This window comes from Ovis aries, chromosome 1, assembly GCF_016772045.2.
Source record: "Ovis aries strain OAR_USU_Benz2616 breed Rambouillet chromosome 1, ARS-UI_Ramb_v3.0, whole genome shotgun sequence".
In the NCBI taxonomy this organism is placed as follows: domain Eukaryota; kingdom Metazoa; phylum Chordata; class Mammalia; order Artiodactyla; family Bovidae; genus Ovis; species Ovis aries.
The window spans coordinates 18099726-18124574 of NC_056054.1; the positions used below are offsets into that span (position 1 = coordinate 18099726).

At 57.4% G+C, this 24849-nt stretch overlaps 2 protein-coding genes across 5 annotated transcripts in view; one reads left to right on the forward strand and one right to left on the reverse strand.

Annotated features, from left to right (window-relative positions):
• Positions 1 to 21753, forward strand: part of SZT2 (SZT2 subunit of KICSTOR complex) — a 51444-nt gene extending 29691 nt beyond the window's left edge. The window contains exons 29-72 of one of the 2 annotated variants that reach the window (XM_027968781.2): positions 103 to 244; positions 378 to 470; positions 616 to 694; positions 796 to 1089; positions 1253 to 1394; positions 1571 to 1666; positions 1755 to 1818; positions 2050 to 2235; positions 2563 to 2733; positions 2821 to 2908; positions 3007 to 3078; positions 3256 to 3457; positions 4277 to 4376; positions 5074 to 5203; positions 6951 to 7103; positions 7206 to 7308; positions 7394 to 7499; positions 7585 to 7696; positions 8233 to 8351; positions 8457 to 8621; positions 8856 to 8940; positions 9075 to 9239; positions 9328 to 9495; positions 10642 to 10775; positions 11163 to 11329; positions 11443 to 11540; positions 11630 to 11762; positions 11862 to 11992; positions 12125 to 12225; positions 12298 to 12474; positions 12660 to 12927; positions 13031 to 13110; positions 13190 to 13315; positions 13420 to 13619; positions 14940 to 15030; positions 15257 to 15337; positions 15420 to 15494; positions 17679 to 17892; positions 18252 to 18405; positions 18548 to 18670; positions 18767 to 19172; positions 19287 to 19403; positions 20687 to 20755; positions 20917 to 21753. In XM_027968781.2, the coding sequence (XP_027824582.1) occupies positions 103 to 244; positions 378 to 470; positions 616 to 694; positions 796 to 1089; positions 1253 to 1394; positions 1571 to 1666; positions 1755 to 1818; positions 2050 to 2235; positions 2563 to 2733; positions 2821 to 2908; positions 3007 to 3078; positions 3256 to 3457; positions 4277 to 4376; positions 5074 to 5203; positions 6951 to 7103; positions 7206 to 7308; positions 7394 to 7499; positions 7585 to 7696; positions 8233 to 8351; positions 8457 to 8621; positions 8856 to 8940; positions 9075 to 9239; positions 9328 to 9495; positions 10642 to 10775; positions 11163 to 11329; positions 11443 to 11540; positions 11630 to 11762; positions 11862 to 11992; positions 12125 to 12225; positions 12298 to 12474; positions 12660 to 12927; positions 13031 to 13110; positions 13190 to 13315; positions 13420 to 13619; positions 14940 to 15030; positions 15257 to 15337; positions 15420 to 15494; positions 17679 to 17892; positions 18252 to 18405; positions 18548 to 18670; positions 18767 to 19172; positions 19287 to 19403; positions 20687 to 20755; positions 20917 to 21060 (6124 nt within the window). In that variant the 3' untranslated portion in view covers positions 21061 to 21753. Of the gene's footprint in view, positions 1 to 102; positions 245 to 377; positions 471 to 615; positions 695 to 795; positions 1090 to 1252; positions 1395 to 1570; positions 1667 to 1754; positions 1819 to 2049; positions 2236 to 2562; positions 2734 to 2820; positions 2909 to 3006; positions 3079 to 3255; positions 3458 to 4276; positions 4377 to 5073; positions 5204 to 6950; positions 7104 to 7205; positions 7309 to 7393; positions 7500 to 7584; positions 7697 to 8232; positions 8352 to 8456; positions 8622 to 8855; positions 8941 to 9074; positions 9240 to 9327; positions 9496 to 10641; positions 10776 to 11162; positions 11330 to 11442; positions 11541 to 11629; positions 11763 to 11861; positions 11993 to 12124; positions 12226 to 12297; positions 12475 to 12659; positions 12928 to 13030; positions 13111 to 13189; positions 13316 to 13419; positions 13620 to 14507; positions 14620 to 14939; positions 15031 to 15256; positions 15338 to 15419; positions 15495 to 17678; positions 17893 to 18251; positions 18406 to 18547; positions 18671 to 18766; positions 19173 to 19286; positions 19404 to 20686; positions 20756 to 20916 lie in introns of those variants that run through there. The other variant, XR_006059346.2, reaches the window with a different exon arrangement.
• HYI (hydroxypyruvate isomerase (putative)) lies at positions 21747 to 24601 on the reverse strand. 3 transcript variants are annotated; one of them, XM_015091922.3, is made up of 8 exons: positions 24288 to 24601; positions 24097 to 24208; positions 23021 to 23135; positions 22547 to 22625; positions 22408 to 22457; positions 22236 to 22305; positions 22013 to 22147; positions 21747 to 21903 (listed from the first exon to the last, which is right to left on the reverse strand). In XM_015091922.3, exons 1-8 carry the CDS (start codon positions 24484 to 24486, stop codon positions 21830 to 21832), a joined length of 834 nt encoding a protein of 277 aa, XP_014947408.3. In that variant the 5' UTR covers positions 24487 to 24601; the 3' UTR covers positions 21747 to 21829. The 3 variants fall into 3 exon arrangements, with proteins under 3 accessions (XP_014947408.3, XP_027824591.2, XP_060255837.1); XM_027968790.2 differs by lacking the exon at positions 22236 to 22305; XM_060399854.1 differs by having other exon boundaries at positions 21747 to 22147.
• Between the last annotated feature and the right edge of the window lie 248 nt (positions 24602 to 24849).

The following is a 24849-nucleotide window of genomic DNA, read 5'->3' on the forward strand; positions in this document are numbered from 1 at the left end:
TGAGAGGGAGAGGCAGGCCGTTGTGCGCTGCTCCCATTTGGGAAGCAGGCTCCTCTAGGATGTGATGGTTCCTAACACTTCGCTACCCCCCACCCTGCTCAGCATAGAGACTGAGGACCTAAGCGAGCCTGAGTTTCAGAGCACCCGTGTCCCTGGGCATCAAGACCCGGGCCTGGAGATCTCTCTGACAGACGTCTGTCAGCTCAGAGGAGAGGCCCATGATGCTCTTCACAGCCTCATCCAGGTGAGGGTAGAGAGACAGAGCCCTGGCTGGGCAGTGGTCCCTCATGGTTGGGGGTGTGTAGGTGTTTGTTCTAGGATAGGGGCAGTGTTCAGCCGAATAGCAGCTGACATCGTAGCCTTCTAACCCCAAACAGGAGAAGTTCCTGGAGATCAGCAGTCTCCACTTCCGCACCGTGCCCTCCAACCCCCACTACTTCTTCTATTGCCCTCCATCCAGCAGGCGTGAGGTGAGTGGCCATCTCCTTTACCTCCCACCCTCCCCACAGCCTGTAGCCCCTGAAACCCTGCTTGGCCCACCCAGATCCTCCCGATCCCTGATCCTTGGTCCCCTGAGGCCCACCTCAGGTAAGGCTGCCCCTTTCTCTTGCCCAGGATGAGGGCCCCCGGGATACAGTCGACAGAAAAGTCAGTGACTTGGAGTTTTCAGAGGCTGAGCTCATAGGAGAGGAAGGTACATAGGCCAGTGGGTAGAGGGGCAAAGGCGGCTTCCAGCCAGCATCCGGGGCCTCCGCTGCCAGCCTCTCCTGTTGACCACGTGACATGCGTCTCCAGGAGACGCATCTGCCTGCTGCGTGGTCACCGAGAGTGACCCGGAGCTGGAGGTGGAGTACCGCGAGAGCCGCGAACCAGACCTGGGGCCTGCCGGGCTGGACTCCGCCTCGCTGTCAGACGCAGACACCGTGAACCCCGATGAAGACTCCTTCAGTATCCTGGGGGGCGACTCCCCCACGGGGCCCGAGAGCCTGGGGCACGACCTGCCGCCGCTCTTCCTGCACCTCACGTGCTCCGTGCGGCTGCATGGCCAGCACAGCTCAGTGCCTGTGTGCAGCCTGCCCACCTGCCTGGGTGAGTCTAGAGGTCCCCAGGGGAGGGCCACAGGGCCTGGGCCAGCCTGCCTGCCTGTCTGGGGGTGGGAGAGAGCCTCTGGGTATAACTCTTTAGCCCTGGACACTTAGAATCTGTGCTTGTCCCAGGGTTCCAGTGACCCCTAACCTCCCCCCTCTCCCAGGCCAGGTGCTTTCTAGCCTGGAGGGGCCCCCCATCGGAGGCCGAGTTCCTCTGCGGGACCTCAGTGTCACTCTGGACGTCTTTGTGCTGACCTTGCCCCTGGAAGTGGAGCTCCCCCCGACCTCAGATCCTCAGCACCACCGGTGTGGCAGCAAGTTTGGTGGGGGGTCTGGGGCCTTGTTAGAGTAGGGGAACCATTAAGGAATTTAGGGGTGCCTGGGGACTAAAGGTACCTTAAGGATTCCAAGAAAGGATTGCTGAGGAGGCCTTGGGAGGATGATAGGTGCTGACCTTTGACCTTTGCTCCTGTCCTGTTCAGGTCAACATCTGAAAGCAGTGCGTCCTTCCCTCGGTCCCCAGGGCAGCCATCCGATGATGGGCTGGGGCCCCCACTGCCGCCTCCAGGAGAAGACAGGTATTTCCTTATCTCCCTCTTAAACTTCCTTGCTCCCCATTGGTTTTTGTCCTCTGAAAACCAGTATGTAAACCTTTTTTCCAATTAGGCACCCAGGACTGTCTAATTTAGCCACACCCCACAGACTGGCTGTTGAGACCACCATGAGTGAGGTGAGGGCCTTCCCTCCCCCAGCCTAAGTAATCGCCCCTCAGCACTGTAACTGACACCCTTTCCATCAGATGGTGACGTAAGTCACCCCCTTTATTCTGAGGTCCACTGAGGCCTGTCCCAGTCTGTGAGGCAGAGTCTTTTCCAGTGTCTTCTGAGGGAGGAGTGTGGTGATGCCCCAGTCAGCATGGGGGGTGCCCCTCACCACTCCCTGTATCGCTCTCTGACCGTAGATCCGCTGGCTGCTGGAGGATGAGATGGTGGGGGCGCTGCGAAGAGGGGGCGTCCCCCAGAGCCCAGCCCTGCACCGCGCAGCTGCCCACATCCACAGCTCACCTGGACGCTCCACCTGCCTGCGCCAAACGCTGCCCCTGAGTTTTGTATTTGGGCCAGAGCGTTCTCTCACACAGTTTAAGGAGGTATGCTGCCCTCAAGACGCTCCCTGGTCACCTTGGGGCCCGTCCTTCCCCAGGCTGCACGGATAGAACCGGAAGGCCCTCCTTCGGTTGGAGTCCACCTCCTCACCTTGTGGTCTGACTCTGACCCCATGCCTGGCAGCCCAGCTCACCCTTGCCCCTGGGCCTGTTGAGTCTTGGGCGAGTCACTGAGCCTTTTCATAACTCTCAACGGGGATGCTAGTGTGTGCTTCACTGGGTACTTGTGAGGGGTCTGATGAGGAAGTGTGGGGCCCACCAATAGGGAGAGCTGCTCCTGCCTAACTTCTGCCCTTGGCTCCTGCTCCCTAGGAGTTCCGTCGCCTCCACCTCCCTGGTCATGTTCTTCTTGAGGACCCTGACAGTGGCTTCTTCTTTGTGGCAGTGGGCCAACAGCCAGGTGGGTCCCACAGGGAGCTTGGGACTTCTCCGGCCTGGGCTTGGCGCAGCCAGGAGGACAGGGCTGAAGGCCTCGAAGGGGAGGTGAGTCTTGCCTGGGCTCACCTGCGAAAGGAGCGGGTGGTGGTGGAAGTATGGAGCTGTGCTCCAACCTGACCTCCTGACCCTCAGGCCCTGACAGCCAGCCCCCAAGCCCCTGGCTCCCCAGAGGATTCTCAGAGCCCCCTGCTCATCAGTCTCCCCAACCTGCCCCAGGGAGGTAAGAGAGGACTTGCACCTTCCTTGCCCTGCAACCGTGTTCAGAAAGCGTCCTTGGCAGGATCGAGAGAGGCTCCAGGCTTTCCCTTCTCTTCCCAGGGAGCCAGGCTGGGCCCAGCCGGGGACTCAGTCTCATGTCCAGTCAGGGCAGTGTGGACTCGGACCACCTAGGTAAGCTGGGGCAGAGCAGGGAAGACCAAGCTGATGGGAAGTGGACTCAGGGCCGCATAGTGGAAGGTCTGGGCAGGTCCATCAGTAGGGACTAACCCAGGGGGACCCACCAAGGTGATGCATTTGGGGCTCACATGAGCCTAAGGGTAAGGTTGAACTTAAGCATGTTTGACACAGGTTATGATGGTGGCAGCAGTGGCTCAGACAGTGAGGGTCCCAGTGAGACCCCAGGTGAGAAGCCCCCCTTCGTGTTGCGGACCCCACCCGGGCCGCCACGTTCACAGCCTTCGCTCATAGGCCTCCCTGGACCCTGCCTGCCTGACTTCTGGCTCATTGTCCGGGTGCTGCAGGACCGTGTGGAAGTGTATGCACATGCGAGGTAAGGAGCAGCTGGGCCCTGCAGCCTGACGCCGACGTTAGCTTCTCCCTGGTCCCACAGCTCCCCTCGTCAGTGTTGTTAGAAGGCTAGACTTGGGACTGAGGTTTTGGGTAGGGATCTGACTTGTGCTCCGAGGCTGGGGGCTCCTGACCACTTCCCACATGTTGTAACAAAGCATATCACTCCGCTCTTCTAATGGAGTTGAAAAGCTGATGAGGATTTTGGCTCCTAGCCAAGCATTAAGAGAATCTACAGTTCTCTGCAGCCCAGGAGCTGTAGGTATATAAAAATAAGGGATAATAGGTAGTATTTAACAAGTGCTTGCTATGTGGCAGGCACTGTGGTGTTTGTTATATGGATCAGTCATTTGATCTGTAACATACCTGCGAAATATTATTATCCTTATGGTCAGAATGAAGAAACTCCAGCACACATAGGTTATATTATGCTTGCTCAAGATCCCAGTTAGTAAGCAGCAGCACCATACTTAGGCATCTCGCTCAGTGCTGCTCTAATCATGGGGGTGGGCATGTTAAGAGAAGGGAGGCCCACCATTCTGACAAAGAAGATCGGAGGATAAAGAAGAGGTGAACTGCGTGAGGGAAACCTCAGGTGGTGCCTACATGGAGGCTGGTGAGGCAAGCCTGGAGCCCAGGCTTCCAGAATTGCTGCTGAGAATTCCATCTTTCCTAGTTCCCTTCATGTTTACTTCCCCTTGTCCAGTCCTCCTTCCTTTCCTTCCTCTTGGTCCCTCCTCCCATGACCTCCTCCCCCCTCTTCCTCCCCACTGCAATTCTGTGTCTGATGCATCCTCCCCAGGAGCCTGATTCGGGAGGATGCGGGGCCAGGCACCGAGTGTCGCCACCTGCAGCAGCTCCTGGTGAGGCGAGTTGGGGAGATCTGCAGGGAGGTCAACCAGGTAAGGGACAGGGCTCCCCAGGCATGGGATGCAGCCCAGATGAGGAAGGAGTTTCCAGGAGCTTGACTTTCAGAGGCTGTTGATCCAACTTAGATGTTTTCTTTGACCCTTAGTTACTGGGATGCTATTACTCCCCAACGTCCTTACAACCTGAGGAGCTCTCCAAACCCACCCCCACAGTGGGTTACTCTCTCATTCCCTTCCAATGACTGTGAGATGCTCCCTCTCATTGCACTCAGCTAGCATTAGGGATGAGATAATAAATTAAGACAGAGGGAAGCTTATGTCAAGTGGGGAGAGATGGGTATGAAACAACTAAAACACAAATTATTTCCGCTGAATTGTGAAGGCTTCTGTAGAGGAAAAGCAGAGACTGTGAGAGCACTTAACAGGGATCTGACCATCTGCAGTGTCAGGGAAAGCTGGGAAGAGATTTTTAAGCTGAGATCTGAAGGGCAGTAAATAGATTCTGGCAAAGAGGAGGGACAGATGTTCCTCACTGGCTTCAGCGCCCAGAGCCCAGTGACTGTCAGACACCATCTCTGAGCTCCCAGTGATTACTGATGCTCTTTTTGACCTCCGACCCCCCAGAGATAATGGGCATTCTCTCTAGCCTTTGATCACCCCTCTCCACCACCAGCAGCAGTGTATGCAGGAATATTTCAGTTCCCTGAGAGCTGGTTCCTTCTTCTCTCAGCGGCTGCTTCTTCAGGACCTGCACGACAGTCATGTCTGCAACTCTCTTCTGGTGGCTGAGAGTGAAGAAGATCTGTGGCGTAGCGAGACCCCCTTCCACTCCCGCCAGCGGGTACCACTGCCCAGCGATGGTGAGTCCCACTCAGGAGCCTGCCTTTACCGAAGACTGCTGAGAAGCTGGGGGCAGACTAAGTAACTCACCATTACTTGGTCCTCGGTGCCAGGTAATACAGTGAGAACAAGGAGAAGAGGACAGAAAAAGGATCTCCAGGTTTGGCTGCCACGGGGTCATCAGTGACTTTAGTGAAAGCGCTTTCAGTGGAGACAGGAGTAGGGAACCAGAGGAAGTGGGGCCATGAAAGGGTGTTGGGCTGGAGGAGCCGGGAGGCACTCCTCTTTCAAGTCGCCTGGCAGTGAAGGGAGAGGCAGATAGATCCGGTGAGACTAAAGGGAGGTGGGAGGCAAGGCAGGAATTTAAAATACGGCAGAGACTTGAGCATGTTTCCGTTCCACGGGAGAGAGCCAGCAGAGGGGGCGCCGTGGAAGAATACAGGAGAGAAGGGACCCGGAGCAGGCGCCCCTGTGGCCTGTCTTCCTAAGGGCATGCCTTGTTTTCTGAAATGACCATCTCACCCCTGCAGGGTGATGGCCGGGGCCGAGGAAAGGGCAGGGGGTGGTGGGCAAGTAGGCCACCTCACAGGCAAGAACCCCGGAGGGGTGGAGCCTGAGTGCCTGTAGGATTTGCCCTCTGATTGGCTGTCCCTCCAGACAGGCAGGCACAGAAACCTTAGGGGTTAGGAAACACAGGATCATCTACTTGAGATGGGAATCAAAATCTCCACACTTCCGCTCCCTTCTCTTATTCCTCACAACCTCTCACCCCAGCTCACAGAAAAAAGCCAGATCATGCCATTCCTTTGCCTTTCTCCCTCAGTTCTAAAAGTCACGTCAGATCACTCCTTATCTTTAACATGCTCGGCAAGGCTGTAGACAAACGTTCCTAACAGCTACGGGAGAGCGCGTCTCTCAGCACATCCTGGGATGTGTTCCATATCAAAGCAGAATCCCCATAATTGATGGACTTCCCAGGGTTTAGAAGACATCTTCTGCAAATTGAGTATGAGCTGCGTCCGCCAAGCACTCCTTCCCAGTGGCTCCCAACAGCCCGGGATGTGAGACTAGTCGGAGCCCAAACCCAGCCCTTCCTCGTTTTAGTCTTTCCATATGGTTTCGCTGAAACCCTTAGCAACCAGCATTCCAGTCCAGACTCTGCAGCCCCTGGGTGTCCTGTATTCTGCTCACATCTTAGAGCAGCTTCTCTAGGAAACCAGATTGCCACCTTGACCTACTGGAAGGTTCCTCATCAACCTGGAAAGGGTCGATCAAGGCCGTGGGCTGCAGCCACAGACTCTGGCAAAGAGCCACCCAACCCTTCGGGTTTTCTGGGCTAGCTGTCCTCCAGAGCAAAGGGTGTAGTGTCCCCCCTGCTGTAGGGGTATGTGAGCAGTCACGCACATTCTGTTTTAATGGGGTATGTATTATTGCACTGCCCAATGAATACATGAGTAGGATATGTTCTGTATTATATTCTGACAGGCTCAGAGTGTCCTGGCAGCATCCTCAGGATTATGCTTTGCCTTTCCTGACACCTCTTCTTAGCTCCTTCTCCATGTCTTCCTGAGATAGTTCTGAAAACCTTTGTGCTATGACCTGTCTTCCTAAGAGCTTATCTTAATACCCAAAGCGACCATCTTTCCCCTCGCAGAGTGATCGGCCAGAGGAGTCGGGGGTTGAGGACAGGTAGGCCAGTTCACAGGTGAGAAGTCTGAGGGCAGAGGGCTGTGCCCTGTTTCTGATCCACCATCTCCTGTCCCCCAGATTATGCTGCTGATGAGAGCTGTGGGCCCCGAGGGTACCTGGCCGCCACGATGCAATTTGTCCCTGGCCATTTCTCCTGTGACGTCGTATGGGGAACCGTGATTCGAGTCCACTCACGCCTCAAAATGGGACCCAGCATGGGCGTCTCTCGGGGTATGTGATTGGCATGAGAGGGCAGGTGGAGTGTAGTGGGGTTGTGGTTGGGGGTGGGGAATTTGGAGAAAAGAGTTTTCTAAACCCTGGTTCCCCCTACAGCCATCCAGGCCCTACGCTCTGTGCTTAATGCCTTCTCTGTGGTGAACCGGAAGAACATGTTTGTTTATCAGGAGCGAGCAACAAAAGCTGTGTACTATCTGCGGTATGTGAGTCCTGGGAAGCCGGGCTACAGCCTGAGGCAGTGGAGGAGCTGTTGTCCAAAGCCCTCCCGTGCCACTCTTTCCCAGGCTCCTGGAGACGTCCTGCAGTGAGCGGCCGTGGGACAGTGACGCCCTGCCCCCATCCCTTGCTCTGTCCCGAAGCCAGGAGCCCATCTGTTCCGAGGAAGCCTCGGCATGTATCTCCCACTCCCTGATTCCCCCGTGCTCCTGCAGACTTTGCTCCCTGGAGCCAGGCCCTGACCACAGTTTGCCTGCAGGGTCCTCGTTCTCCCCTGGACATGGCGTCCAGCCGCAGTTCCGATGCTACTCGTCCTGTGGGCCAAGTGGACAGACATATCCAGCTGCTGGTGCATGGCGTGGGGCAAGCAGGTGAGGGGAGTGGCCAGATGGGGTTCCACAGTTGTCTGGGACTTCTTACACTAGCTCCAGGCCTCCCTCGAGCAGGAGCTGGGTGGGAAAGGACAGGCTCCTGAGATGTTGAAGGGTAGGACCTATAGCTGGCTAAAATGCACCCAGATGTCTAAACTGAGTGCATATGTGGATAGATGGTGGTCCCATTGGCCAGATACTGGGGCGGGTTTGGGATACATTGAACCCAAGGTATCCAGTAGGCAACTGGCTCATTTATTTATGGCTCAATAAATGTATACTAGCCTTGGGCTAAGAATGTTACTGATGAGATAGATGCTATTATTATTCCCACTGTATAGAGGGGGGCACCGAGGCTTTGAGAGGTAAGACTCATCTGTCACATGCTGAGTAAGTAGCTTGGCAGAACTAGAACTTAGTGCTGGCTGCCTCTGGTATACGGCAGCCTGTTTTGAGTCTGGGGTTAAGGGATGAGATGGAGTGGCTGGATCTTCTGCCAGCGAGCGTCTCCGCCTCCCCACCATGGCTATGTCCAGGTCCTGAGATCACAGATGAGCTCGTACGGGTTCTGCGTCGGCGCCTGGATGAGGCCACACTAGACGTCATCACGGTCATGCTCGTGCGGAACTGCAAGCTGACACCAGCTGATGTGGAGGTCAGCTCCCTCCCAGGCTCCCTGCGTGACTCCACCGCAGCTACCGGGACAGTCGCAGCCAGAAACTTTCTTCAGCTCTGATTCCCCTTCCTTCCCTCTCTGCAGTTCATCCAGCCCCCAGGGAGTCTGCCCTCGGAGGTGCTGCACCTGGCCCTGCCGCCCTCCTGCCGGCCCTGGCTTCCCGCCCTGGCCTGGTACCTGCGTCAGAACCTGCTCATCTTCTTGCACTCCCCCAAGTACACGGATAGCAACAGCCGGAACCACTTCCAGGTGAGGCTATACCTCCAGTCCACACCTACATGCATGCTTGCTGAGGAAGCTGTTTTCTACAGATCCCCACCCGTGGACCTCTGCACACCCAGCCCCGGCCCGGCCCTTGTCACCTACCTGTGTCTCCCTTTGCTCTTGCGTGTGCCTGTTCCCCGCTCTCCCTGTGGGCACCCGTTCCCTGAAGCCTGTGTCCACCTGTCTGGGCTTAGTGCTCGGTGGCTCTTCTCTCCGCAGCATCCACTCCCGCCGCAGGGTGGCCTCCCCGACTTGGACATCTACTTGTACAACAAGCCTGGAGGACAGGGCACTGGGGGCAAAGGTACAGTGCAGCCCCTGGGCCCGTGGCGCCACGGGGTGTGGGAAAGCCTGTTTCTGTCCCGCAGCTGGATGGGGTGGGAAGGGGCAGGGCCCAGAAGTCTCAGAGCTAAGCTTTCCTTTTGGATTTCTACCCAGGGGTCGCCTGCATCACTCTAGCTTTTGTGGATGAGGAGGGAGCCCCCATCTCGCTGGCATCATGGCCCACTTCTTCTCCTGGGCCCCCAGACCCACTGCAGGAGGAAGAGTTCGAGCAGCTGACTCAGGTCACTCGCTGCCCAGTCCTGCCAGACAGTTCTTCAGGTGGGGCAGCTTGGTCAGAGGACGGGGTGTTCATTTAATGCTGTGGACACCAGGGACACACTCAGGTGGCCCCTGTTCTTTCTTCCAGCTCCACGCGGGGCCCCACGGCTTCGACTGGATGTTTGGGAAAAGGGGAACATCAGCATTGTGCAGCTGGAGGAGAAGCTCCGCACAGCAGCCCGCCAGGCCCTGGCGGACGCCGTCATGGAGCTGTGGCTGCTGCCGGCGCCGCTGTGCACAGAGGACGCATCTGCAGGTATGTGGAGTCTGGAGAGCCCCGGAGGTCCAGGTGAGACGGTGCTCCAGGTCAGGGCGCAAGGAGAGTCTGGGGAGATGCGGCAGAGGCTGCATCTAAACTACACATTCATAGCTGTCCCTCACCTTCCCTGCGCCAGCAAGGTGACACACGTGATAGAAATGCATGTGTGCAGCTGGCCACTCGCTTAGATTGGCGGTATATCACCAGGAACTCCCTACACACGCGCACACACACACGACCAGAACTGTGTACATACACACACACACGACCAGGAACTGTATACACACACACACACACACCCCCAGGAACTCCCTACACACACACACACGCACACACACACATGACCAGGAACTGTGTACATACACACATGCACACACACGACCAGGAACTCCCTACACACACACGCACACACACACATGACCAGGAATGTGTACATACACACATGCACACACACGACCAGGAACTCCCTACACACACACGCACACACACGACCAGGAACTCCCTACACACACACACACACACACACACACACACACGACCAGGAACTCCCTACACACACACACACACACGACCAGGAACTCCCTACACACACACACACACACACAACCAGGAACTCCCTACACACACACACACGACCAGGAACTCCCTACACACACACACTCACACACACACACGACCAGGAACTCCCTACACAAACCCACACACACACGACCAGGAACTCCGTACACACTCACACACACACACACGACCAGGAACTCCCTACACACACACACAAAACCAGGAACTCCCTACACAAACCCACATACATACGACCAGTAACTCCGTACACACTCACACACACACGACCAGGAACTCCCTACACACACCTACACACACACGACCAGGAACTCCGTACACACACACACACGACCAGGAACTCTGTATACACACACACACACACACACACACACCCGCCATTCAGGAACAGGTATAGTATGTAAATACATGTCTGTCTCTTACCAGACTTAGGGCTGGCTGGGTTGCAGGAACAGGTAGAGTAAGTAAATGGCATGTCTGTCTCCCACCAGTCTTGGGGCTGGCTGGGTTGTCTGAAATGGGGGTTGATGGTCAGTGACAGGAGTCTGTAATGCCTGCTACTCACAGGGAGTCTCAGGAGTGGGTCACTGGACACCAAGAGCCCTGCAGGCCGAGCCAGCACCTTTCCCCCCAGCCCTGGCCCTGGCGAACCTGTGACTCCTCCCAGCAGAGCTGGCCGGCGTAGCTTCTGGGATATGCTGGTAATGGAATAAAGAGAGGTGGTGAGGTTGACCTCTGCTTTCTTGCCTGCCTCCTGTCTCCCCTCTCTATTACCTGGAGGCCCTGCCTCAGAGCTCTGTCCCTTAGACAGGAGTATACAGAACATGGAACGTTCTCACTTACACACAGATAGCCTCAGCTTAAGTGTTTTCATTTCCACTTTCCTTGTCAGATCTCACAGCCTGCAAGATTTCAGCAGGCCTGTTACTAGCGAGGCCACTGAGGATCCGGAAAGTTGGGTAGCCTGCTCAAGGCTACTTGGTTGGCCTCCAGTTCTTCTGGGTTCTTGTAACTATTCTTGGATGCCTCCATCCTCTACCCCATTCCCCTTCCCAGTAGCCCCTCCTCATTCACTGCATTGCCCCCAGAGTAAAACAGAATGTGGGGACTTGGGTTCCCCAAAAACAACTGATGACATTGTCCTGGATCGGCCAGAAGACACTCGGGGCCGGAGGCGTCACAAAACGGAAAGCGTTCGGACTCCAGGTGGGACTGAGCGGGCAGCGGGCCCAGAGTCTGGAGCCCAGAGACAAAGGTATGTGTGTTATCATGGAAAGTGTGCTGTGAAGTCACAGGGGCTATTGAGTGCGTGTGAACATACAGGTCTTGTGTGTGGGTGCAAGGCTCTTACTCCTGCTGTGTCTTCAGACGGAGGACCACACAGCTAGAAGAGGGCGAGGCAGGCACCCTGCAGCCTGTGTTTGCTCGTGTCGCTCGGCACTGGATGGAGTTCATGGTTCAGATTGGTGAGACCCTTCTCCCACCCTTGAGCCTGTGGCCCAGTCCCCAGCCCCCAGCGCCGAGCCCCACCACGACCTCTGTGCCCGGGATCCAGGATGCGCCTCGGTGTCCAGGAGCTCCACTCACATGGTGTCCCGCTTCCTCCTCCCATCCGTCCTGTCTGAGCTCACCACTCTGGTCACCTCGATGGCTGGCGACACCAGTGTCCGCATCTTTGAGCAGCATTTGTGAGTTTGGGGTCTCACGGAAGCTGAGGTGGAAGAGGCGATGGCCAGGGAATGGGGCCGTAGATGGTCTGCTTTCTGTCCGTCCCTCCCTCCCACTAGGACTCCTGAGCCAGAGCTCTTCAGTCCGTGTTCCCTTGGACAGCTGGGCCCACCACACCGCCCGGCAGCTGAGCGGCACCTGCTGCTTCTGGGCAGGAACTTCTCACAGTGGAGGAGACCCACCCAGCAGGGTGAGGCCACAGCCTGCGGTGGGGGTGGGGGTCTCAGAGGGACTGATCCTGTAGCCTCTGACCCTGTGGGGGGCAGTGAGCGATTGAGAGGGATCAGTCCTAAGACCTTCATTTTGCCCCTTGACCCCATAGCTGCCAAAGCCGTGCAACGCTTTGAGCCAGGAGGTGACGGGAGCATGGGGCGAAATGCTCCCCGGCAGAGGTTCCTGCTGCTGGAGGTCGTGGACAAAAAGGTAGGCATGGGCCAGGGGCTGGGTGGTAGGAGGGGCTCTGTGATCCCACTGATGCTGAGCCCTGACTTCCAGCTCCAGCTGCTGACCTACAACTGGGCTCCAGACCTGGGAGCGGCCCTGGGCCGCGCTCTGGTTCGCCTCGTGCAGTGGCAGAACGCACGCGCCCACCTCATCTTCTGCCTCCTCAGCCAGAAGCTGGGCCTCTTCCACCACTATGGCCAGTTGGACTTTCCAGTGCGGGATGAAAAGGTGCCTGCCGTCTGGGCCCCTCCTCTCCTGAGCAGTCAGCTAAAGGAAGCTGCCGTCCGGAAACAGGAGAGGGGGCAGACAGAGCAGAGGTCGCAGGGAGGGCGAGTCAAAGAGGCAGCCACGGGGTGGGAGAGGAGGTCTGAGGGCAGAGGCCCAGACCCCTTGTGAGGCTTTGTCTCTCTCAGGAGCCAAACCCATTCCTGCTGCCGACTGTGGAAGCAGAGACCCTCATCCGGAGTGCAAGTCCCCCCCTGAGCCGTGAGCAGGGCCGGCTGAGTGGGTCCTCACGGGGCGGGGGCCCCCTTCCCCTGGACACATTCCCCTTCGATGAGGCCCTGCGGGATATCACGGCCACCCGCCCCAGCTCCTCCCTCGGCCCTGTGCCCAGACCGCCCGATCCCGTCACCTACCATGGACAGCAGTTCCTGGAGATCAAGATGGCAGAGCGCAGAGGTGAGCGGGCCAGGCCGGGCGGCAGGCAGGGCCAGCTGTGGAGCCCGGCAGGAAGAGGGGCGGCTGCTCCTGGGGTCTGCTACTAAAAGCCTCCAACCCCTAGAGCTGGAGCGCCAGATGAAGATGGAGAACCTGTTTGTCACGTGGCAGCAGCGCTCTGCCCCAGCCAGCATGCCTATCAGTGTGAGTGCCTTCCCCGCATCCTCCGGGCAGTCCCGTGACCCTGCCCTGGCCACCCACCCGGTGCTCACTCTTTCTCCAGGCCGGGGAGCTGGAGACCCTGAAGCAGTCATCCCGCCTGGTGCATTACTGTGCAACAGCCCTGCTCTTTGACCCTGCAGCCTGGCTGCATGGGCCTCCAGAGACCTCGGGGGCCCCGGAGGGACAGGTGAGGCTCCAGACTCTGGATTTGTTCGGGAGGACCTCTGTTCCTTCACCCCTGATAGGGTGGTTGCCAGTGGGTAGAGTCTCTCTTAACCTCCACTCCCACAGCGGCGCCATCGCCCTGAGTCAGCCTCGGGAAGCCGAGAATCCCCCGCCAACTGCGACTCCTCGGACGGGCCTCCGCTGGGCGCCCGGGAGGAGCCTTGGTTGAAGGAGCTGAGTCTGGCCTTCCTGCAGCAGTACGTGCAGTATCTGCAGAGCATGGGCTTTGTGCTGGTGCCGCTGCGGCCCCCCTCACCTGCCCGCAGGTGAGCCCCTCTCGTCTCCCTGTTCTCCTCTCCTCCTCCATGGCAGGTGAAGCCGCACACTCCCTTCTCCTTGGGTCCTGTTTGGGTAATTAGGGCCACGTGCACATTCAGCTCACCAGGCCCACACTATGACACAGTTCATTTCACGTATCCAGATATGTCCGTTTGTTTTCTCCCTCCTGTTTTCAGTTTGATGCCTTTTCAAAGTAGTAAATGTAAGTCATGCTTTCTTACTCAAGATGCCCCCTAGGCCCAGAAAGCCATTTCCCACCTCCTTAGTGTTTCTGTAGCCAGCTCTCCATCCCCCCGGCCTCTGCTCTCTCCCCGGCCTTAGGAGGAGGACAGGCCTGCGCCTCCAGGACGTCTCATTCAGTTGCCCCTCTCATTTCTCCAGGACAGACCCCAGGAGGAACTCTGCTCATTGCCCTCCACAGCCGGGTCCCAGCGGCAGGGATTTCTCTGGCGTTCATGTCCTTCCCATTCAGCTATGTTCTTCCCAGAAGTCAGAATTCCCTTTTAAAACCAAAGACACTACCGTTAAATATATGTTTCCAGAGGAAAATTTTAAATCAAGCCTTCCTCCCTCTCAAGTCTCTCCAATCAATAGGTCTGGTCCCTATTTCCTTGAGAATTAAGTAGGACATTTCTTCTTGCCAAAGGCTTTGACCACTGCCCACCCCGCCACCCCCACCCACCCCCAGCAACAGTTCCAGGAGTTTGTAGTCCTGAGTATGATGAGTGGGTCTCGTTGGCTCTTTCTATTTTGTCCTCATTCACAGTACTTCTCTTTTTCCCCTTTGTCTCTGAGTTGAGAAGGGAAGAACAACAGGCTTTAGATCACTAAAACTGACCTTCCCAGCTCAAAAGAGAACCCCTTTTCCCTCTCAGAGGAACCGTCCTTACCAGGGCATCAAGCATCCACTTGAGCTTTCCCCGTGAAGTCTCAAGATGGACATCACCCACTCCCCTCCCATCCTCCCCTGCTGCCTCCAACAAGCAGGTACTGCCATATCCCACAGGGGTCTCCCCTTAGTCATGGCAGCCTCGGCGGCCCCACCCTCATCCTCTCGCTGGAATAGGGGGGCCTGTCTCCACCTCCCCTTAGAGCAGCACCTGCTGTGGAGAGCGCCCCGCCCCACAGTCTAGCCCCGGACTCCAGTCCCAGCCTGCCCACTGACCCACCATGGGACCCAAGCAGGTCGCCTCTGAGCCTGTCTCCTCGCCTCCACAGTGACTCCTGTGAGCTGGCTCTGGGTCTGGTAGCGGGGACCCTTTGCCCCACGAGCCTGCCCACCCCCTGTCCCTCTTCCTCTTCTGCAGCGCCAGTCGGCTTCGGGCCATGGCTGTCCTTGGAACAGAAGGACGGGGTTCCTTCTCCTGCCCGAAAACCAAGGCTGAAGGGAGCCCCAAGGTAACCACATCGTCATGTGCTTTCCCCAGCAGTGAAATCAGCGATGCCTCAGACAGCAGCATCACTAAGCCTGAATTATTTGCCCAAGGCCCAGAGTCAGGGGCCCTGGATAATGACTGAGGTCATTGATCCCAGCCTGACACCATTAAAGTCATTGGCCCAGGGGTCTGCTTCCCCAAGAGCCCCCATCCTTGCCCCTGAACCCCAGTCTTTCTCCTTTCTGCAGAGCACAGGCTCTCCAGTCACCACATACCACCTGCAGCGGGCTCTGCCTGGGGGCATCATCCTCATGGAGCTGGCTTTTCAGGTAAACAGGAGGAGCACCATGTGAGGAGAGCCAGGCCTTCCTATCTCTTGCCCTCCTGACCTCATCTTCATCCTCTCTCCAGGGCTGTTATTTCTGTGTCAAACAGTTTGCCCTGGAATGTTCCCGAATGCCCATGGGGCAAGCTGTCAACTCTCAGGTAAGTGGCAGGGACAGAGGGCTGCGGGGTCTAAGTGTAGCCCCAGCAATGATCTGCTGCTATGGGTAGCTGGGTCATTCCAGTGCCATGACTGGCCCATCTGCCAGTCACATTGTGATAGTCCAGAGCCGGGTTCAGGCATGGCCCTGGGGGCAGAAGGCAGTGCAGCACAGGGGCCGGTCTGGCCCTGTAGTCATTCTGGCACTGACCATAGATGGTTGGACAGTGAGGATATTTGAGCTGAATGGGTAATGTGACACTTGGGTGGGCCAGTGCCAGTCCTGGCTTAGAGCTGGGGACAGCCTGGCACTGTTCATATAGTCGCTAACACTTACAATGTGGACTAAAGTCCCCTCCCATACAGCATACCCCCACACACGGTTTTATTTCTAGCCCTCTGATTGCCTGAAGGCAGGGCCTCTGTACCCCACGAGCACTCGGGAGGGCTCAGAATGAATGAATGAGTCAGGACCGAATGTGGTCAGGGACCTGAAGCCCTCCACCCTTGAGTGAGTTTGGCCCCTTTGGGTTGTCAGGCTTGTCATGCAAGGGCCTCTGCCTTCCTTATACTTTGAGTTGAGTTTCTAAAGATTAGGGTCTGACTGGGCACAGGCTGTCACTCTCCAGGACAGACGGCATAGACTCTTCCCAAATCAGCTTCAGATCCAGCTCGTAGGTATGGATTCGGGTATGGATGCCTCATCTAGTCATCACAGGAAAATGAGATCTAGGAAAGCTTGGTGACTTCAGTGCAGGCACCTACCTGGCCTAGGGCACAGCAGGGAGATTGGACGGGCAGGCACTCTTCCACACTTTGCTGTAGTATTGGCAGGATGGACCCACTTCACTATTCTCTTGAGCTTCCTGAAGTCCTGACTTCCCTGACCCCTCATCTCTATCCAGCTTGGCTCTCTCTGCCCCTGCATATCTAATCTGTATCCCTACTTAGATTTCTAAGTTGCTTTATTATTGCTATTAGTAAGTGTTTAGTATACATTCTAAGCAAAGAGAATTTTATTCCTGCTATACAGAAGGGGAAACGGGGGTTCACAGAGGTTAAGTGGTGTGCCCCAGGAACACAGCTAGTTGGTGGCAATACTGGGGCTGCAATCTGAGGCTCATCCTTGGCGACTGCAGTGTTTATCACGCTGCTTCAAATTTATGAGGGCCTTTCCTTTATTTCCATAGTGGATGGGGAAACGGAAGCAGAGAGGTTGTGACTTACCCAGGGTCCTGCAGCTACTCTGACTCCTAGGCAGTTGCCTCATTTACAGTCATTGATTTCCTTTCCTACTAGTTTTTTGCCCAGTGTCACCAAGGGGCATGCTCATGTAGATTCTGCCATCCCAGCCTCACTTATCCAACTGTTAATACACTCTCAGTAATGCTGATTTCCTCCAGGAGAAGCCCAGCTCCGCCTCTCTGCCTTCCTTTCTTCCTGCATCAGTGGTTGTTCATTCATTCATTCATTCGCAGATCAACTAGAGAAGGCCCACCCTGGGCTCGCCTTGACAGGATGTCCCAGATGAAGCTTTACAAATGAGTGGGAGTTAGCCAGCTTTGGGGGTCAGTGGGAGCAGCATTCAGGCAAAGAGAATGGCCGGTACAAAAGTGTAGAGAAAATATGTGATATATACTTGGGGAGAGCAAGTAATTTGATGAGAAGATAAAGCTGGAGAGTTGGGAAGTGACCAGAAAAACCTTTCTAATAGTCAGTAATTACACCCCTGGCCTACCCAGCCCACCCTGTTTAAAACTGCACCTGCTTTACCAATTGATTTTCTGTAACAATCTACTAATGTGCTGCATATTCATTTCCTCTGATGTTTATTATCCTGTCCCCACTGCTAGACTGTAAGCTCCTTGAGGGCAAGGGTGTGTATCCCCAGCACCTAGAACAGTACCGGGTAGACAGGTGGTAGGCACTCAGCAAGTATTTATTGCATGAGTAAATCTGTGCTGGACTTGAGTGGACTCTGGGATACAGAGTTCAAAGGTTCATCTCTCAAAATGGTCAGTTTCATGCCAACAGTTACAACCGAGTTGAATGTAATGAGGAGGGCTTCTCACAGAGGGACCACAGGACAGGGTGAACTGTGCGTGGCATTTCCCAGGCAGGAGGAGGGGGTGGGGGTGCACCGGGCAGCCTGCCGTCGTTTCCTGACTGGCCCCGCCACCTCCCAGCTCTCCATGCTATTCACGGAGGAGTGCGACCGGGTGCGGGACCTGATGCATGTCCACTCGTTCAGCTACGACTTCCACCTGCGCCTCGTGCGCCAGCACGTGCTGGGCGCCCATGCGGTGCTGCGGCACGGCTACCACCTGACCACCTTCCTGCGTCACTTCCTGGCCCACCACCCCGATGGGCCCCACTTCGGCCGCAATCACATTTACCAAGGTCAGTGCCCAAGGGCAAGCCAGTGAACCTGGGAAAGAACAGGCCACAAGCCAGGACCGAAGGGACCACTTCCGGGGGCCAGACCTTGTCTCGTCTCCCCTCTCCTGTGTTGTCAGTCGCTTCGTGTCACCTGGACCCTGTCCTCACCTTTCTGTCTTAAGTAACTCCCAGTCTGTTTCGTAAGTTTAGGTCCTGTACCCCATGTGCCCTGAGCCACTTTGTCCCACCTCCATGTCCCACAGGAGCTCCCCAGAAGAATTAGTCCGCTTGTCAGTCAGAGCCTCAGGGACTCCTGTCCTCCAGCCCACAGATCACTGTGTCTGTCTGGGGCTCAGTGTCTCCTGTAACTCGCCTCTCAGGGACCCTGGAGCTGCCCACCCCACTCATCGCTGCCCACCAGCTATACAACTATGTGGCCGACCACGCCAGCTCCTACCACATGAAGCCGCTCCGGATGGCCCGGCCAGGAGGCCCAGAACACAACGAGTATGCCCTGGTGTCGGCATGGCACAGGTAAGGCGGGGTGGGGACAGGTGGAGCTGGAGGCAGGGCCATCCCCGCAGTAGGAGGACCCGTGTTCTCTTAGGCTGAAAGCGTGGGCCCCTGGCTTCATCAGAACCTCAGGCTTGACATCTCCCCCACCCTCACTGCTCAGCTCTGGCTCCTACCTCGACTCTGAGGGACTTCGTCACCAGGACGACTTTGACGTGTCTCTGCTTGTCTGTCACTGTGCTGCACCCTTTGAGGAGCAAGGCGAGGCCGAGCGGCACGTTCTTCGGTCAGCAGATCCCCTACCTTGAACGTGGCTCTTGCCCTGAAGTGGCCCTGTCTGTCCTACTGTGACCATCACACTCCTACCCTCTCCCCACCCTAGGCTACAGTTCTTTGTGGTGCTCACCAGCCAACGAGAGCTGTTCCCCAGACTCACTGCGGACATGCGCCGGCTCCGGAAGCCGCCCAGACTGACGCCTGAGCCAGAGGCTCCTGGGAGCTCAGCCAGTAGCCCTGGGGAGGCCTCTGGGGCCAGTGTGGCCCCTGGACCAGCTCCCCTCTTCCCCCCATTGGCTGCAGAGGTGGGCGTGGCACGGGCACGGCTGGCTCAGCTGGTCCGGCTGGCTGGAGGGCACTGCCGTCGGGACACCCTTTGGAAGCGCCTCTTCTTGCTGGAACCACCAGGACCTGATCGGCTGAGGCTAGGGGGGCGCCTGGCCCTGGCCGAGCTGGAGGAGCTCCTAGAAGCAGTCCATGCCAAATCCATCGGGGACATCGACCCGCAGCTGGTAAGGGGCTGGGGTGGGTGCTTGGAAGGCCACCAGCAGCCAGGGTGAAGGTTGCGGGAGTCTCAGAGGCGGCTCCGGGACAGCAGACCCATGCCTGTGGGCCTCCCCCCGCAGGACTGCTTCCTGTCCATGACGGTCTCCTGGTACCAAAGCCTGATCAAGGTTCTCCTGAGCCGCTTTCCCCAGAGCTGTCGCCATTTCCAGAGCCCAGACTTGGGTACTCAGTACCTGGTAAGTTTCCTTGGCCTTCCTCTGAAAGAAATCCTCATTAGATGGAGGACAGGGTCCCCCTCAAGGAGCCCCAGCCTGACTACACAGGCTCTGGAGGGAGGCTGAGATGGAGTGCCTACACAGGAAGAGAGGAGGAAAATTCTTCAAGCACCAAGCCATAGGCTGTGACTCACTGAGAAGAGAGCTGTGCTCTCAGGACCCTCAAGGGCACAAACCTTGGCTAGTGATCCCAAGGGCTAAACTCTGGAACCTCATAAGTGGTTAGTTCATGTAGGTTCAAGTCCCAGAAAGGACTTCTTGGGCTTTCAAGACTTCTTACCAAAGTGTGGTCCTCGCACCAGCAGCGTCAGCCCCACTTGGGAGCTGGCTGAAGTGCAGACCCAAGGCCCCACCCCCAACCTGCTGGCCCAGAAGCTGTTTTTCCACCATCTCCACAAGTGATTAATGTGCACATTAGACTGATAGATTGCTGGGAAGGGCAGTGGAGAGAAGAGAGTTATGGCAGTGGGCACTGGGGACTGGAAGACTCAAGGATGGGCCCAGTTGAGAGCAGCAGTTCAGGAGGGGTAAGGTTCAAGAGACTTCTGAAAAAAAAAGGACTTGGCCCATGGTGAGGGGTCCTGCCGCATGGTGCTTCTGGGGAAGACTTAGTTTCAAGGTGTGACAAAGCATCACCCAGAAGCTGAGGCGAGTTGGGGTAAGGCTGCAGTAGTGTGGCGAGTGTGAGCAGATGGGGGTGCTTCTGTGGGTGGCAAGAGTGTTGGAGCAGGGATGGGTTTGGGGGAAGGGCGATGAGTCTGAGGCCCAAGAGGACCTTGCAGGACCACAGTCTAGAAGGTCTATGGACATCGGGGATTAGCGCTCAGGAGAGGGGTGTAGGCAGCACTTATATGAACAGGAGGTCACTGAAGCCCCAGGCATAGAAGAAACTGCTTGGGGAGAGACCACAAAGCTGAGCTACAGGGACAGACATCCAGGAGGCCAGACACACAAAACCCAGGAGGCAAGGAGGACTCTCGTCGAGGGGGGAGAGCCCCCCTTTGTTGCTGGGCTTCAGATGTTGATGCCAGCTTGTGTAGGGCCTTCCAGTCAAGGACCACTCCCCTCATCCTGACGTCCTGCACAGGCTGACTGGGAGCCAATAAGGATGAGAAGCAAGGTTGCAGCGCGGGTGGGGTCAGGTGGTGATGAAAGCTGGCCTTCCTCAGGCTGGTCCCGCCTCCAGGATGCCCTCGTGGAGGATCTCTGCCTCACTGTCCATCTCATTGTGTCTGTGTCTTTAGGTTGTGCTGAATCAGAAGTTCACGGACTGTTTTGTGCTAGTGTTTCTGGACTCCCACTTGGGAAAGACGGTGAGAACAGGGGTGGGGGGCTGTTGAGGGGCTTTGTGTCAGCCCTAGTGGGAGGCTATACCTCAAATGCTCTACCCCAGAGCCTGCTGAGTTTGGGGAGCCCAGCTTCCTGGGCCCAGCCTGCCCACCTCTCACCACTGCACTCACTCCCTGTTCCTTAGTCTCTGACGGTGGTTTTCCGAGAGCCCTTCCCTGTGCAGCCCCAGGACAGCGAGAGCCCCCCTGCCCAGCTGGTCTCCACCTACCACCACCTGGAGTCCGTCATCAACACAGCCTGCTTCACCCTCTGGACCCGCCTCCTCTGAAGGACAGGCCACTGAATGTCCTCGAACCATGGCTCTATAAGGTTGCCCACTTAAAATCTTAGACCAGCCCTTCCAGGTCCCTGGGCAAGACTAGACACTGAAGGACGCCAGAGGTCGTGTGAATGTGTCTTGGGGGCCTGCAGCAGGAGCTATGCTCCCTAAACACTTGCTGCCACTGACCAGCACAGGGCTCCAGAGGGTCCACTCACCTCCTGAGGTGCCCATGTCCTCTCAGGTCCCTGGGCCCTTCCAGAAGGAGACTCCTTTCTGTTCACCTGGCTGAGTCTGGGAATTCTTCATATCAGGTGGCAGGTAGACCCCTTAGAGCTGCTCTGCCTGAATCCTGTCCGATACCCACTTCCCCCACCCCCATCACGAGTCATCTGATCATTAGTTCCCACTGGGACATCATTGCCAGACAATTGCCATTGAGATAAGACACCTCCGTTCGAATCCCAGCTCTGCGTTTGAAGCAGCTGTGACTGTGGGCAAGTCCCTTGGCCGCTGTACCCTTGGTTTCTCGTCTGTACCCAAGGAGCACGGACACAGCAACACCGGCACAGACTGGAGGACTTGAACACGAGCTGCATGGCCCTTCTCTGCAGGAGGGAAGTGGCCCGAAGAAACCGCAGAGTTAAGACACTGTGTGTCCTCCCCCGCCCCTTCCAATAACATACACACGTGGAAACGTCAGCAGGGTGTCTTTAATTAGAGGAGACTCAGTCATGCTGCTCACCGTCCCAGAGGCATGTGGCTGGAGCGCAGGACCTCACTGGCCAGCCTGCGGGCGGCCCCTCATCTCCCAGTATGAACGCAGCCAACTCAGGCCCTCTGCTGTGTCTCCTGAGGGGAGCGGGCGCGCGGCCTCTCAGGCCATGAGGAGGAAGACAGCCCCTGTCGACAGTGTCCCTCCAGAGGCCCTTCCCTGGGGCCAGGCTCAGCCCACCCTCACCTCGAGGCTGGTACTCGCAGCCCACGAAGCCTGTGTAGCCTTCATCTTCCAGCAGTTGGAACAGATATGAGAAGTTGAGCTCTCCGGGGCTGTCGGGTTCCCCCCGACCGGGGACCTGTGCCACCTGCACGTGCCCTGGGGGTAGATGTTGGGGGTAGAGAGAGTGGAAGGACAGGGGAAGCCTCATGGCAGGCCAGGAAGAAGCCGAGAAAGGGGCCCTCACCAACAATGGGCAGGAACTCTCGCACGTTCCCTGTCAGGTTCCCGTCCATGATCTGCCAGTGGAATAAGTCCTAGGGCAGAGATGCCCCAGTCAGAGACCCTGCAGCCCACACCACTGTCCCTGGATTTGGAGAACACGGCCCTCTGAGAAGCACACCCTCTCCCCCACTTACCATCTGTAGCTGGAGGTTGGGTCTTCCCACCTTCTGTAAGATGGCTGCCGCTGGGAGAGAAACCAGGGAGAGGGGTCGTGAGACTCAAGGAGGGCTGGAGAATCAATGGACAGGAGGCGGCCGGGGGTTGGGGGCCTACCCTGCTGGGGCGTGTCCAGGAAATACCGGGGGTCCGTGATGCGGGTGTTTATGGGCTCCAGCAGTCCCACGAGGTTCTCCTAGCACCAGGCCAGATCTATGAGTAGAGCTCTCCCCAAGTTCGACCCCCTCAGTCAGTCACTGCTCAAGCCGATCCCCAGCCCTTCTGGCCTCGGCCAGGGCCCAGCCTTGTGCCTCACTGCGCTCCCTACTGTGCTTCCCCTCCACATACATACATGAAGTATGTGTGTCTGTATGTGTTTTCACTGTCTCATGTGGGTGCTCAGCCATGTCCAACTCTATGCGACCCCATGCTCCTCTGTCCATGGGATTACCTGGGCAAGAATACTGGAGTGGGTTGCCATTTCCTCCTCCAGAGGACGTTCCTGACCCAGGGATCAAACCCGCATCTCCTGCATTGGGAGGCGGATTCTTTACCACTGTGCCATCTGAGAAGCCCCTTTCACTGTCTCACCTGAGCCAAAACCTCAGCTGCGTGCCTGAGGTTCTCCAGGAAAACTACCTCCATTTCACCCCTGACCGCGGTTCTGTCAGCCCCCTTGGGCACTCGGCCAGCCATCAGGTGAATCCTGTGGGGAAAATGGGGCTGGAGGGGGGCTGTGGAGTCCATCCTCACCAAAGAAGCCTTCACACCCATGCTCGCTGGGTACTTCTCTTCCAGCTGCCCTCCGACTGCACCAGCCTCCCGTCTCCCCAGGTCCCCAGTGAGACCACCTGGCTGTGGTGCTCAGGCCTCCCGGCGCCCTCAGACACTTGTGTCAACCTAAGACCGAGGCTTTTCCCAGATTCCTTCTGAAGGCCCACCATCCTCCTGCTTCAGAGACCACAGGCCCTCACGCAGCCCCTCCTGTACATCCAGATTCTCCTTTTCCATGGCCCTTCTCCTCAAGCCTCACCTTTAAAAAATTACTTTGACCCTTATGCTCAGGTATTCCACGCTGCTTGTCTCTCCTCCTTGCATCTGTTTCTTAGCTGCTTCCCATCTGTTTTCTGCACACACACTCCTCCCTCTGCCCCATAACTGCTTGTTGCCAGTTCCTTCGCAGTCTGGTTGCCCTGTGCAGGATTTGACATTCACCTTATCAGCCCCACTCTGAGTCCCCCACCTTCTCCCTTCGCCACCTCATCTTTCTCAGTCACCTCCAAAGCAGACAGACTTCACCTCCAGCCTCATAATCTCTGCAGAATACACCAAGCCCCGGGGGCGTGTGGCTACTGCACCGCTGCCTGGAATGCTCCTTTGGTCAAGCAAGCACCCACCCCGGAGACCCAGTTCAACATCACTACCTGTTATGAAGCTTTCTCTGCTCCCAGAGTCTCCTTGAACTGACTGGGTTATGTCCCAGGTCATACTGAGTTCTCAGCATGAGGTGAGCAAGAAAGAGTTGCAAACTGAGAGTGACGTACACACAGATGAAATGCAAAAAGGCAATTTACAAGGGACCAGGACTAAAGAGGCAGAGACGGGAGTACCCCTGAGCCTCTTCTCTCGCGGATTATGGGGGCGGGGGAATGGAGAGGGGAGGTTACCTGGAACAGCCCAGAGCCTTAGCGTACAGCACCGCCTGCTCCAGCCCTTCTCGGAAGGCCGCCTGCCTCCCGGGAACAGCCCCCAGCCCATTCTCCCCCTTCTCTCTGTCTCCTGCGGAAAGAATGGGCCTCAGCTCCCTGCTCCTTCCCCACTGCCCCACCCTGTCCCGGCCTGGGCCCTCCCTGCGCACCTGGGGGCGTGTTGATTAGCACCACCCGTAGCCCGGCTTCCCGCGCTGCGCGCGCCAGCGCCTCCGGCGGCTCCGCATACGGCCAGCCGATCTCGGCTGCTTCGAAGCCCGAACTGCCCGCGGCCCGGAGCCGCGCGGGAAAGCCCGACAGCTCCGGGAACAGCCACGACAGGTTGGCCGAGAAGCGGAGCGGAGCCATGGCTACTCGAGAGCGCGCGCGGGGAGGAGTCCCCGCAGCTAGAAGGCTGCAATGGCGGGCAGGGTCGAGCGGGGACTCGAGGGCCCGCGCTGCCTGCAGGGCCGGGGAAGAGACTGGAGGGCCGCACTTGCGGGGCGGGGCGGGGCGGGGCGGGGCGGGGCGTGGAGGACCCGGAAGTGGTGGAGGAACCCGGCCCGGCCGCGCGGGGGCGCACTGGCGCCGCGAGCTGGGTGCCGGCCCTCTCCCGCTGGCAGACCCGTGGGTGGTAAGGGCCGCGAACCTGCCAGAAAAGTGCACTTTTCCGGACGGGAGAGGAAGGCATGGGGAGGGGGCGCGGGCCCAGTTAGGGTGAAGGAACGTGGA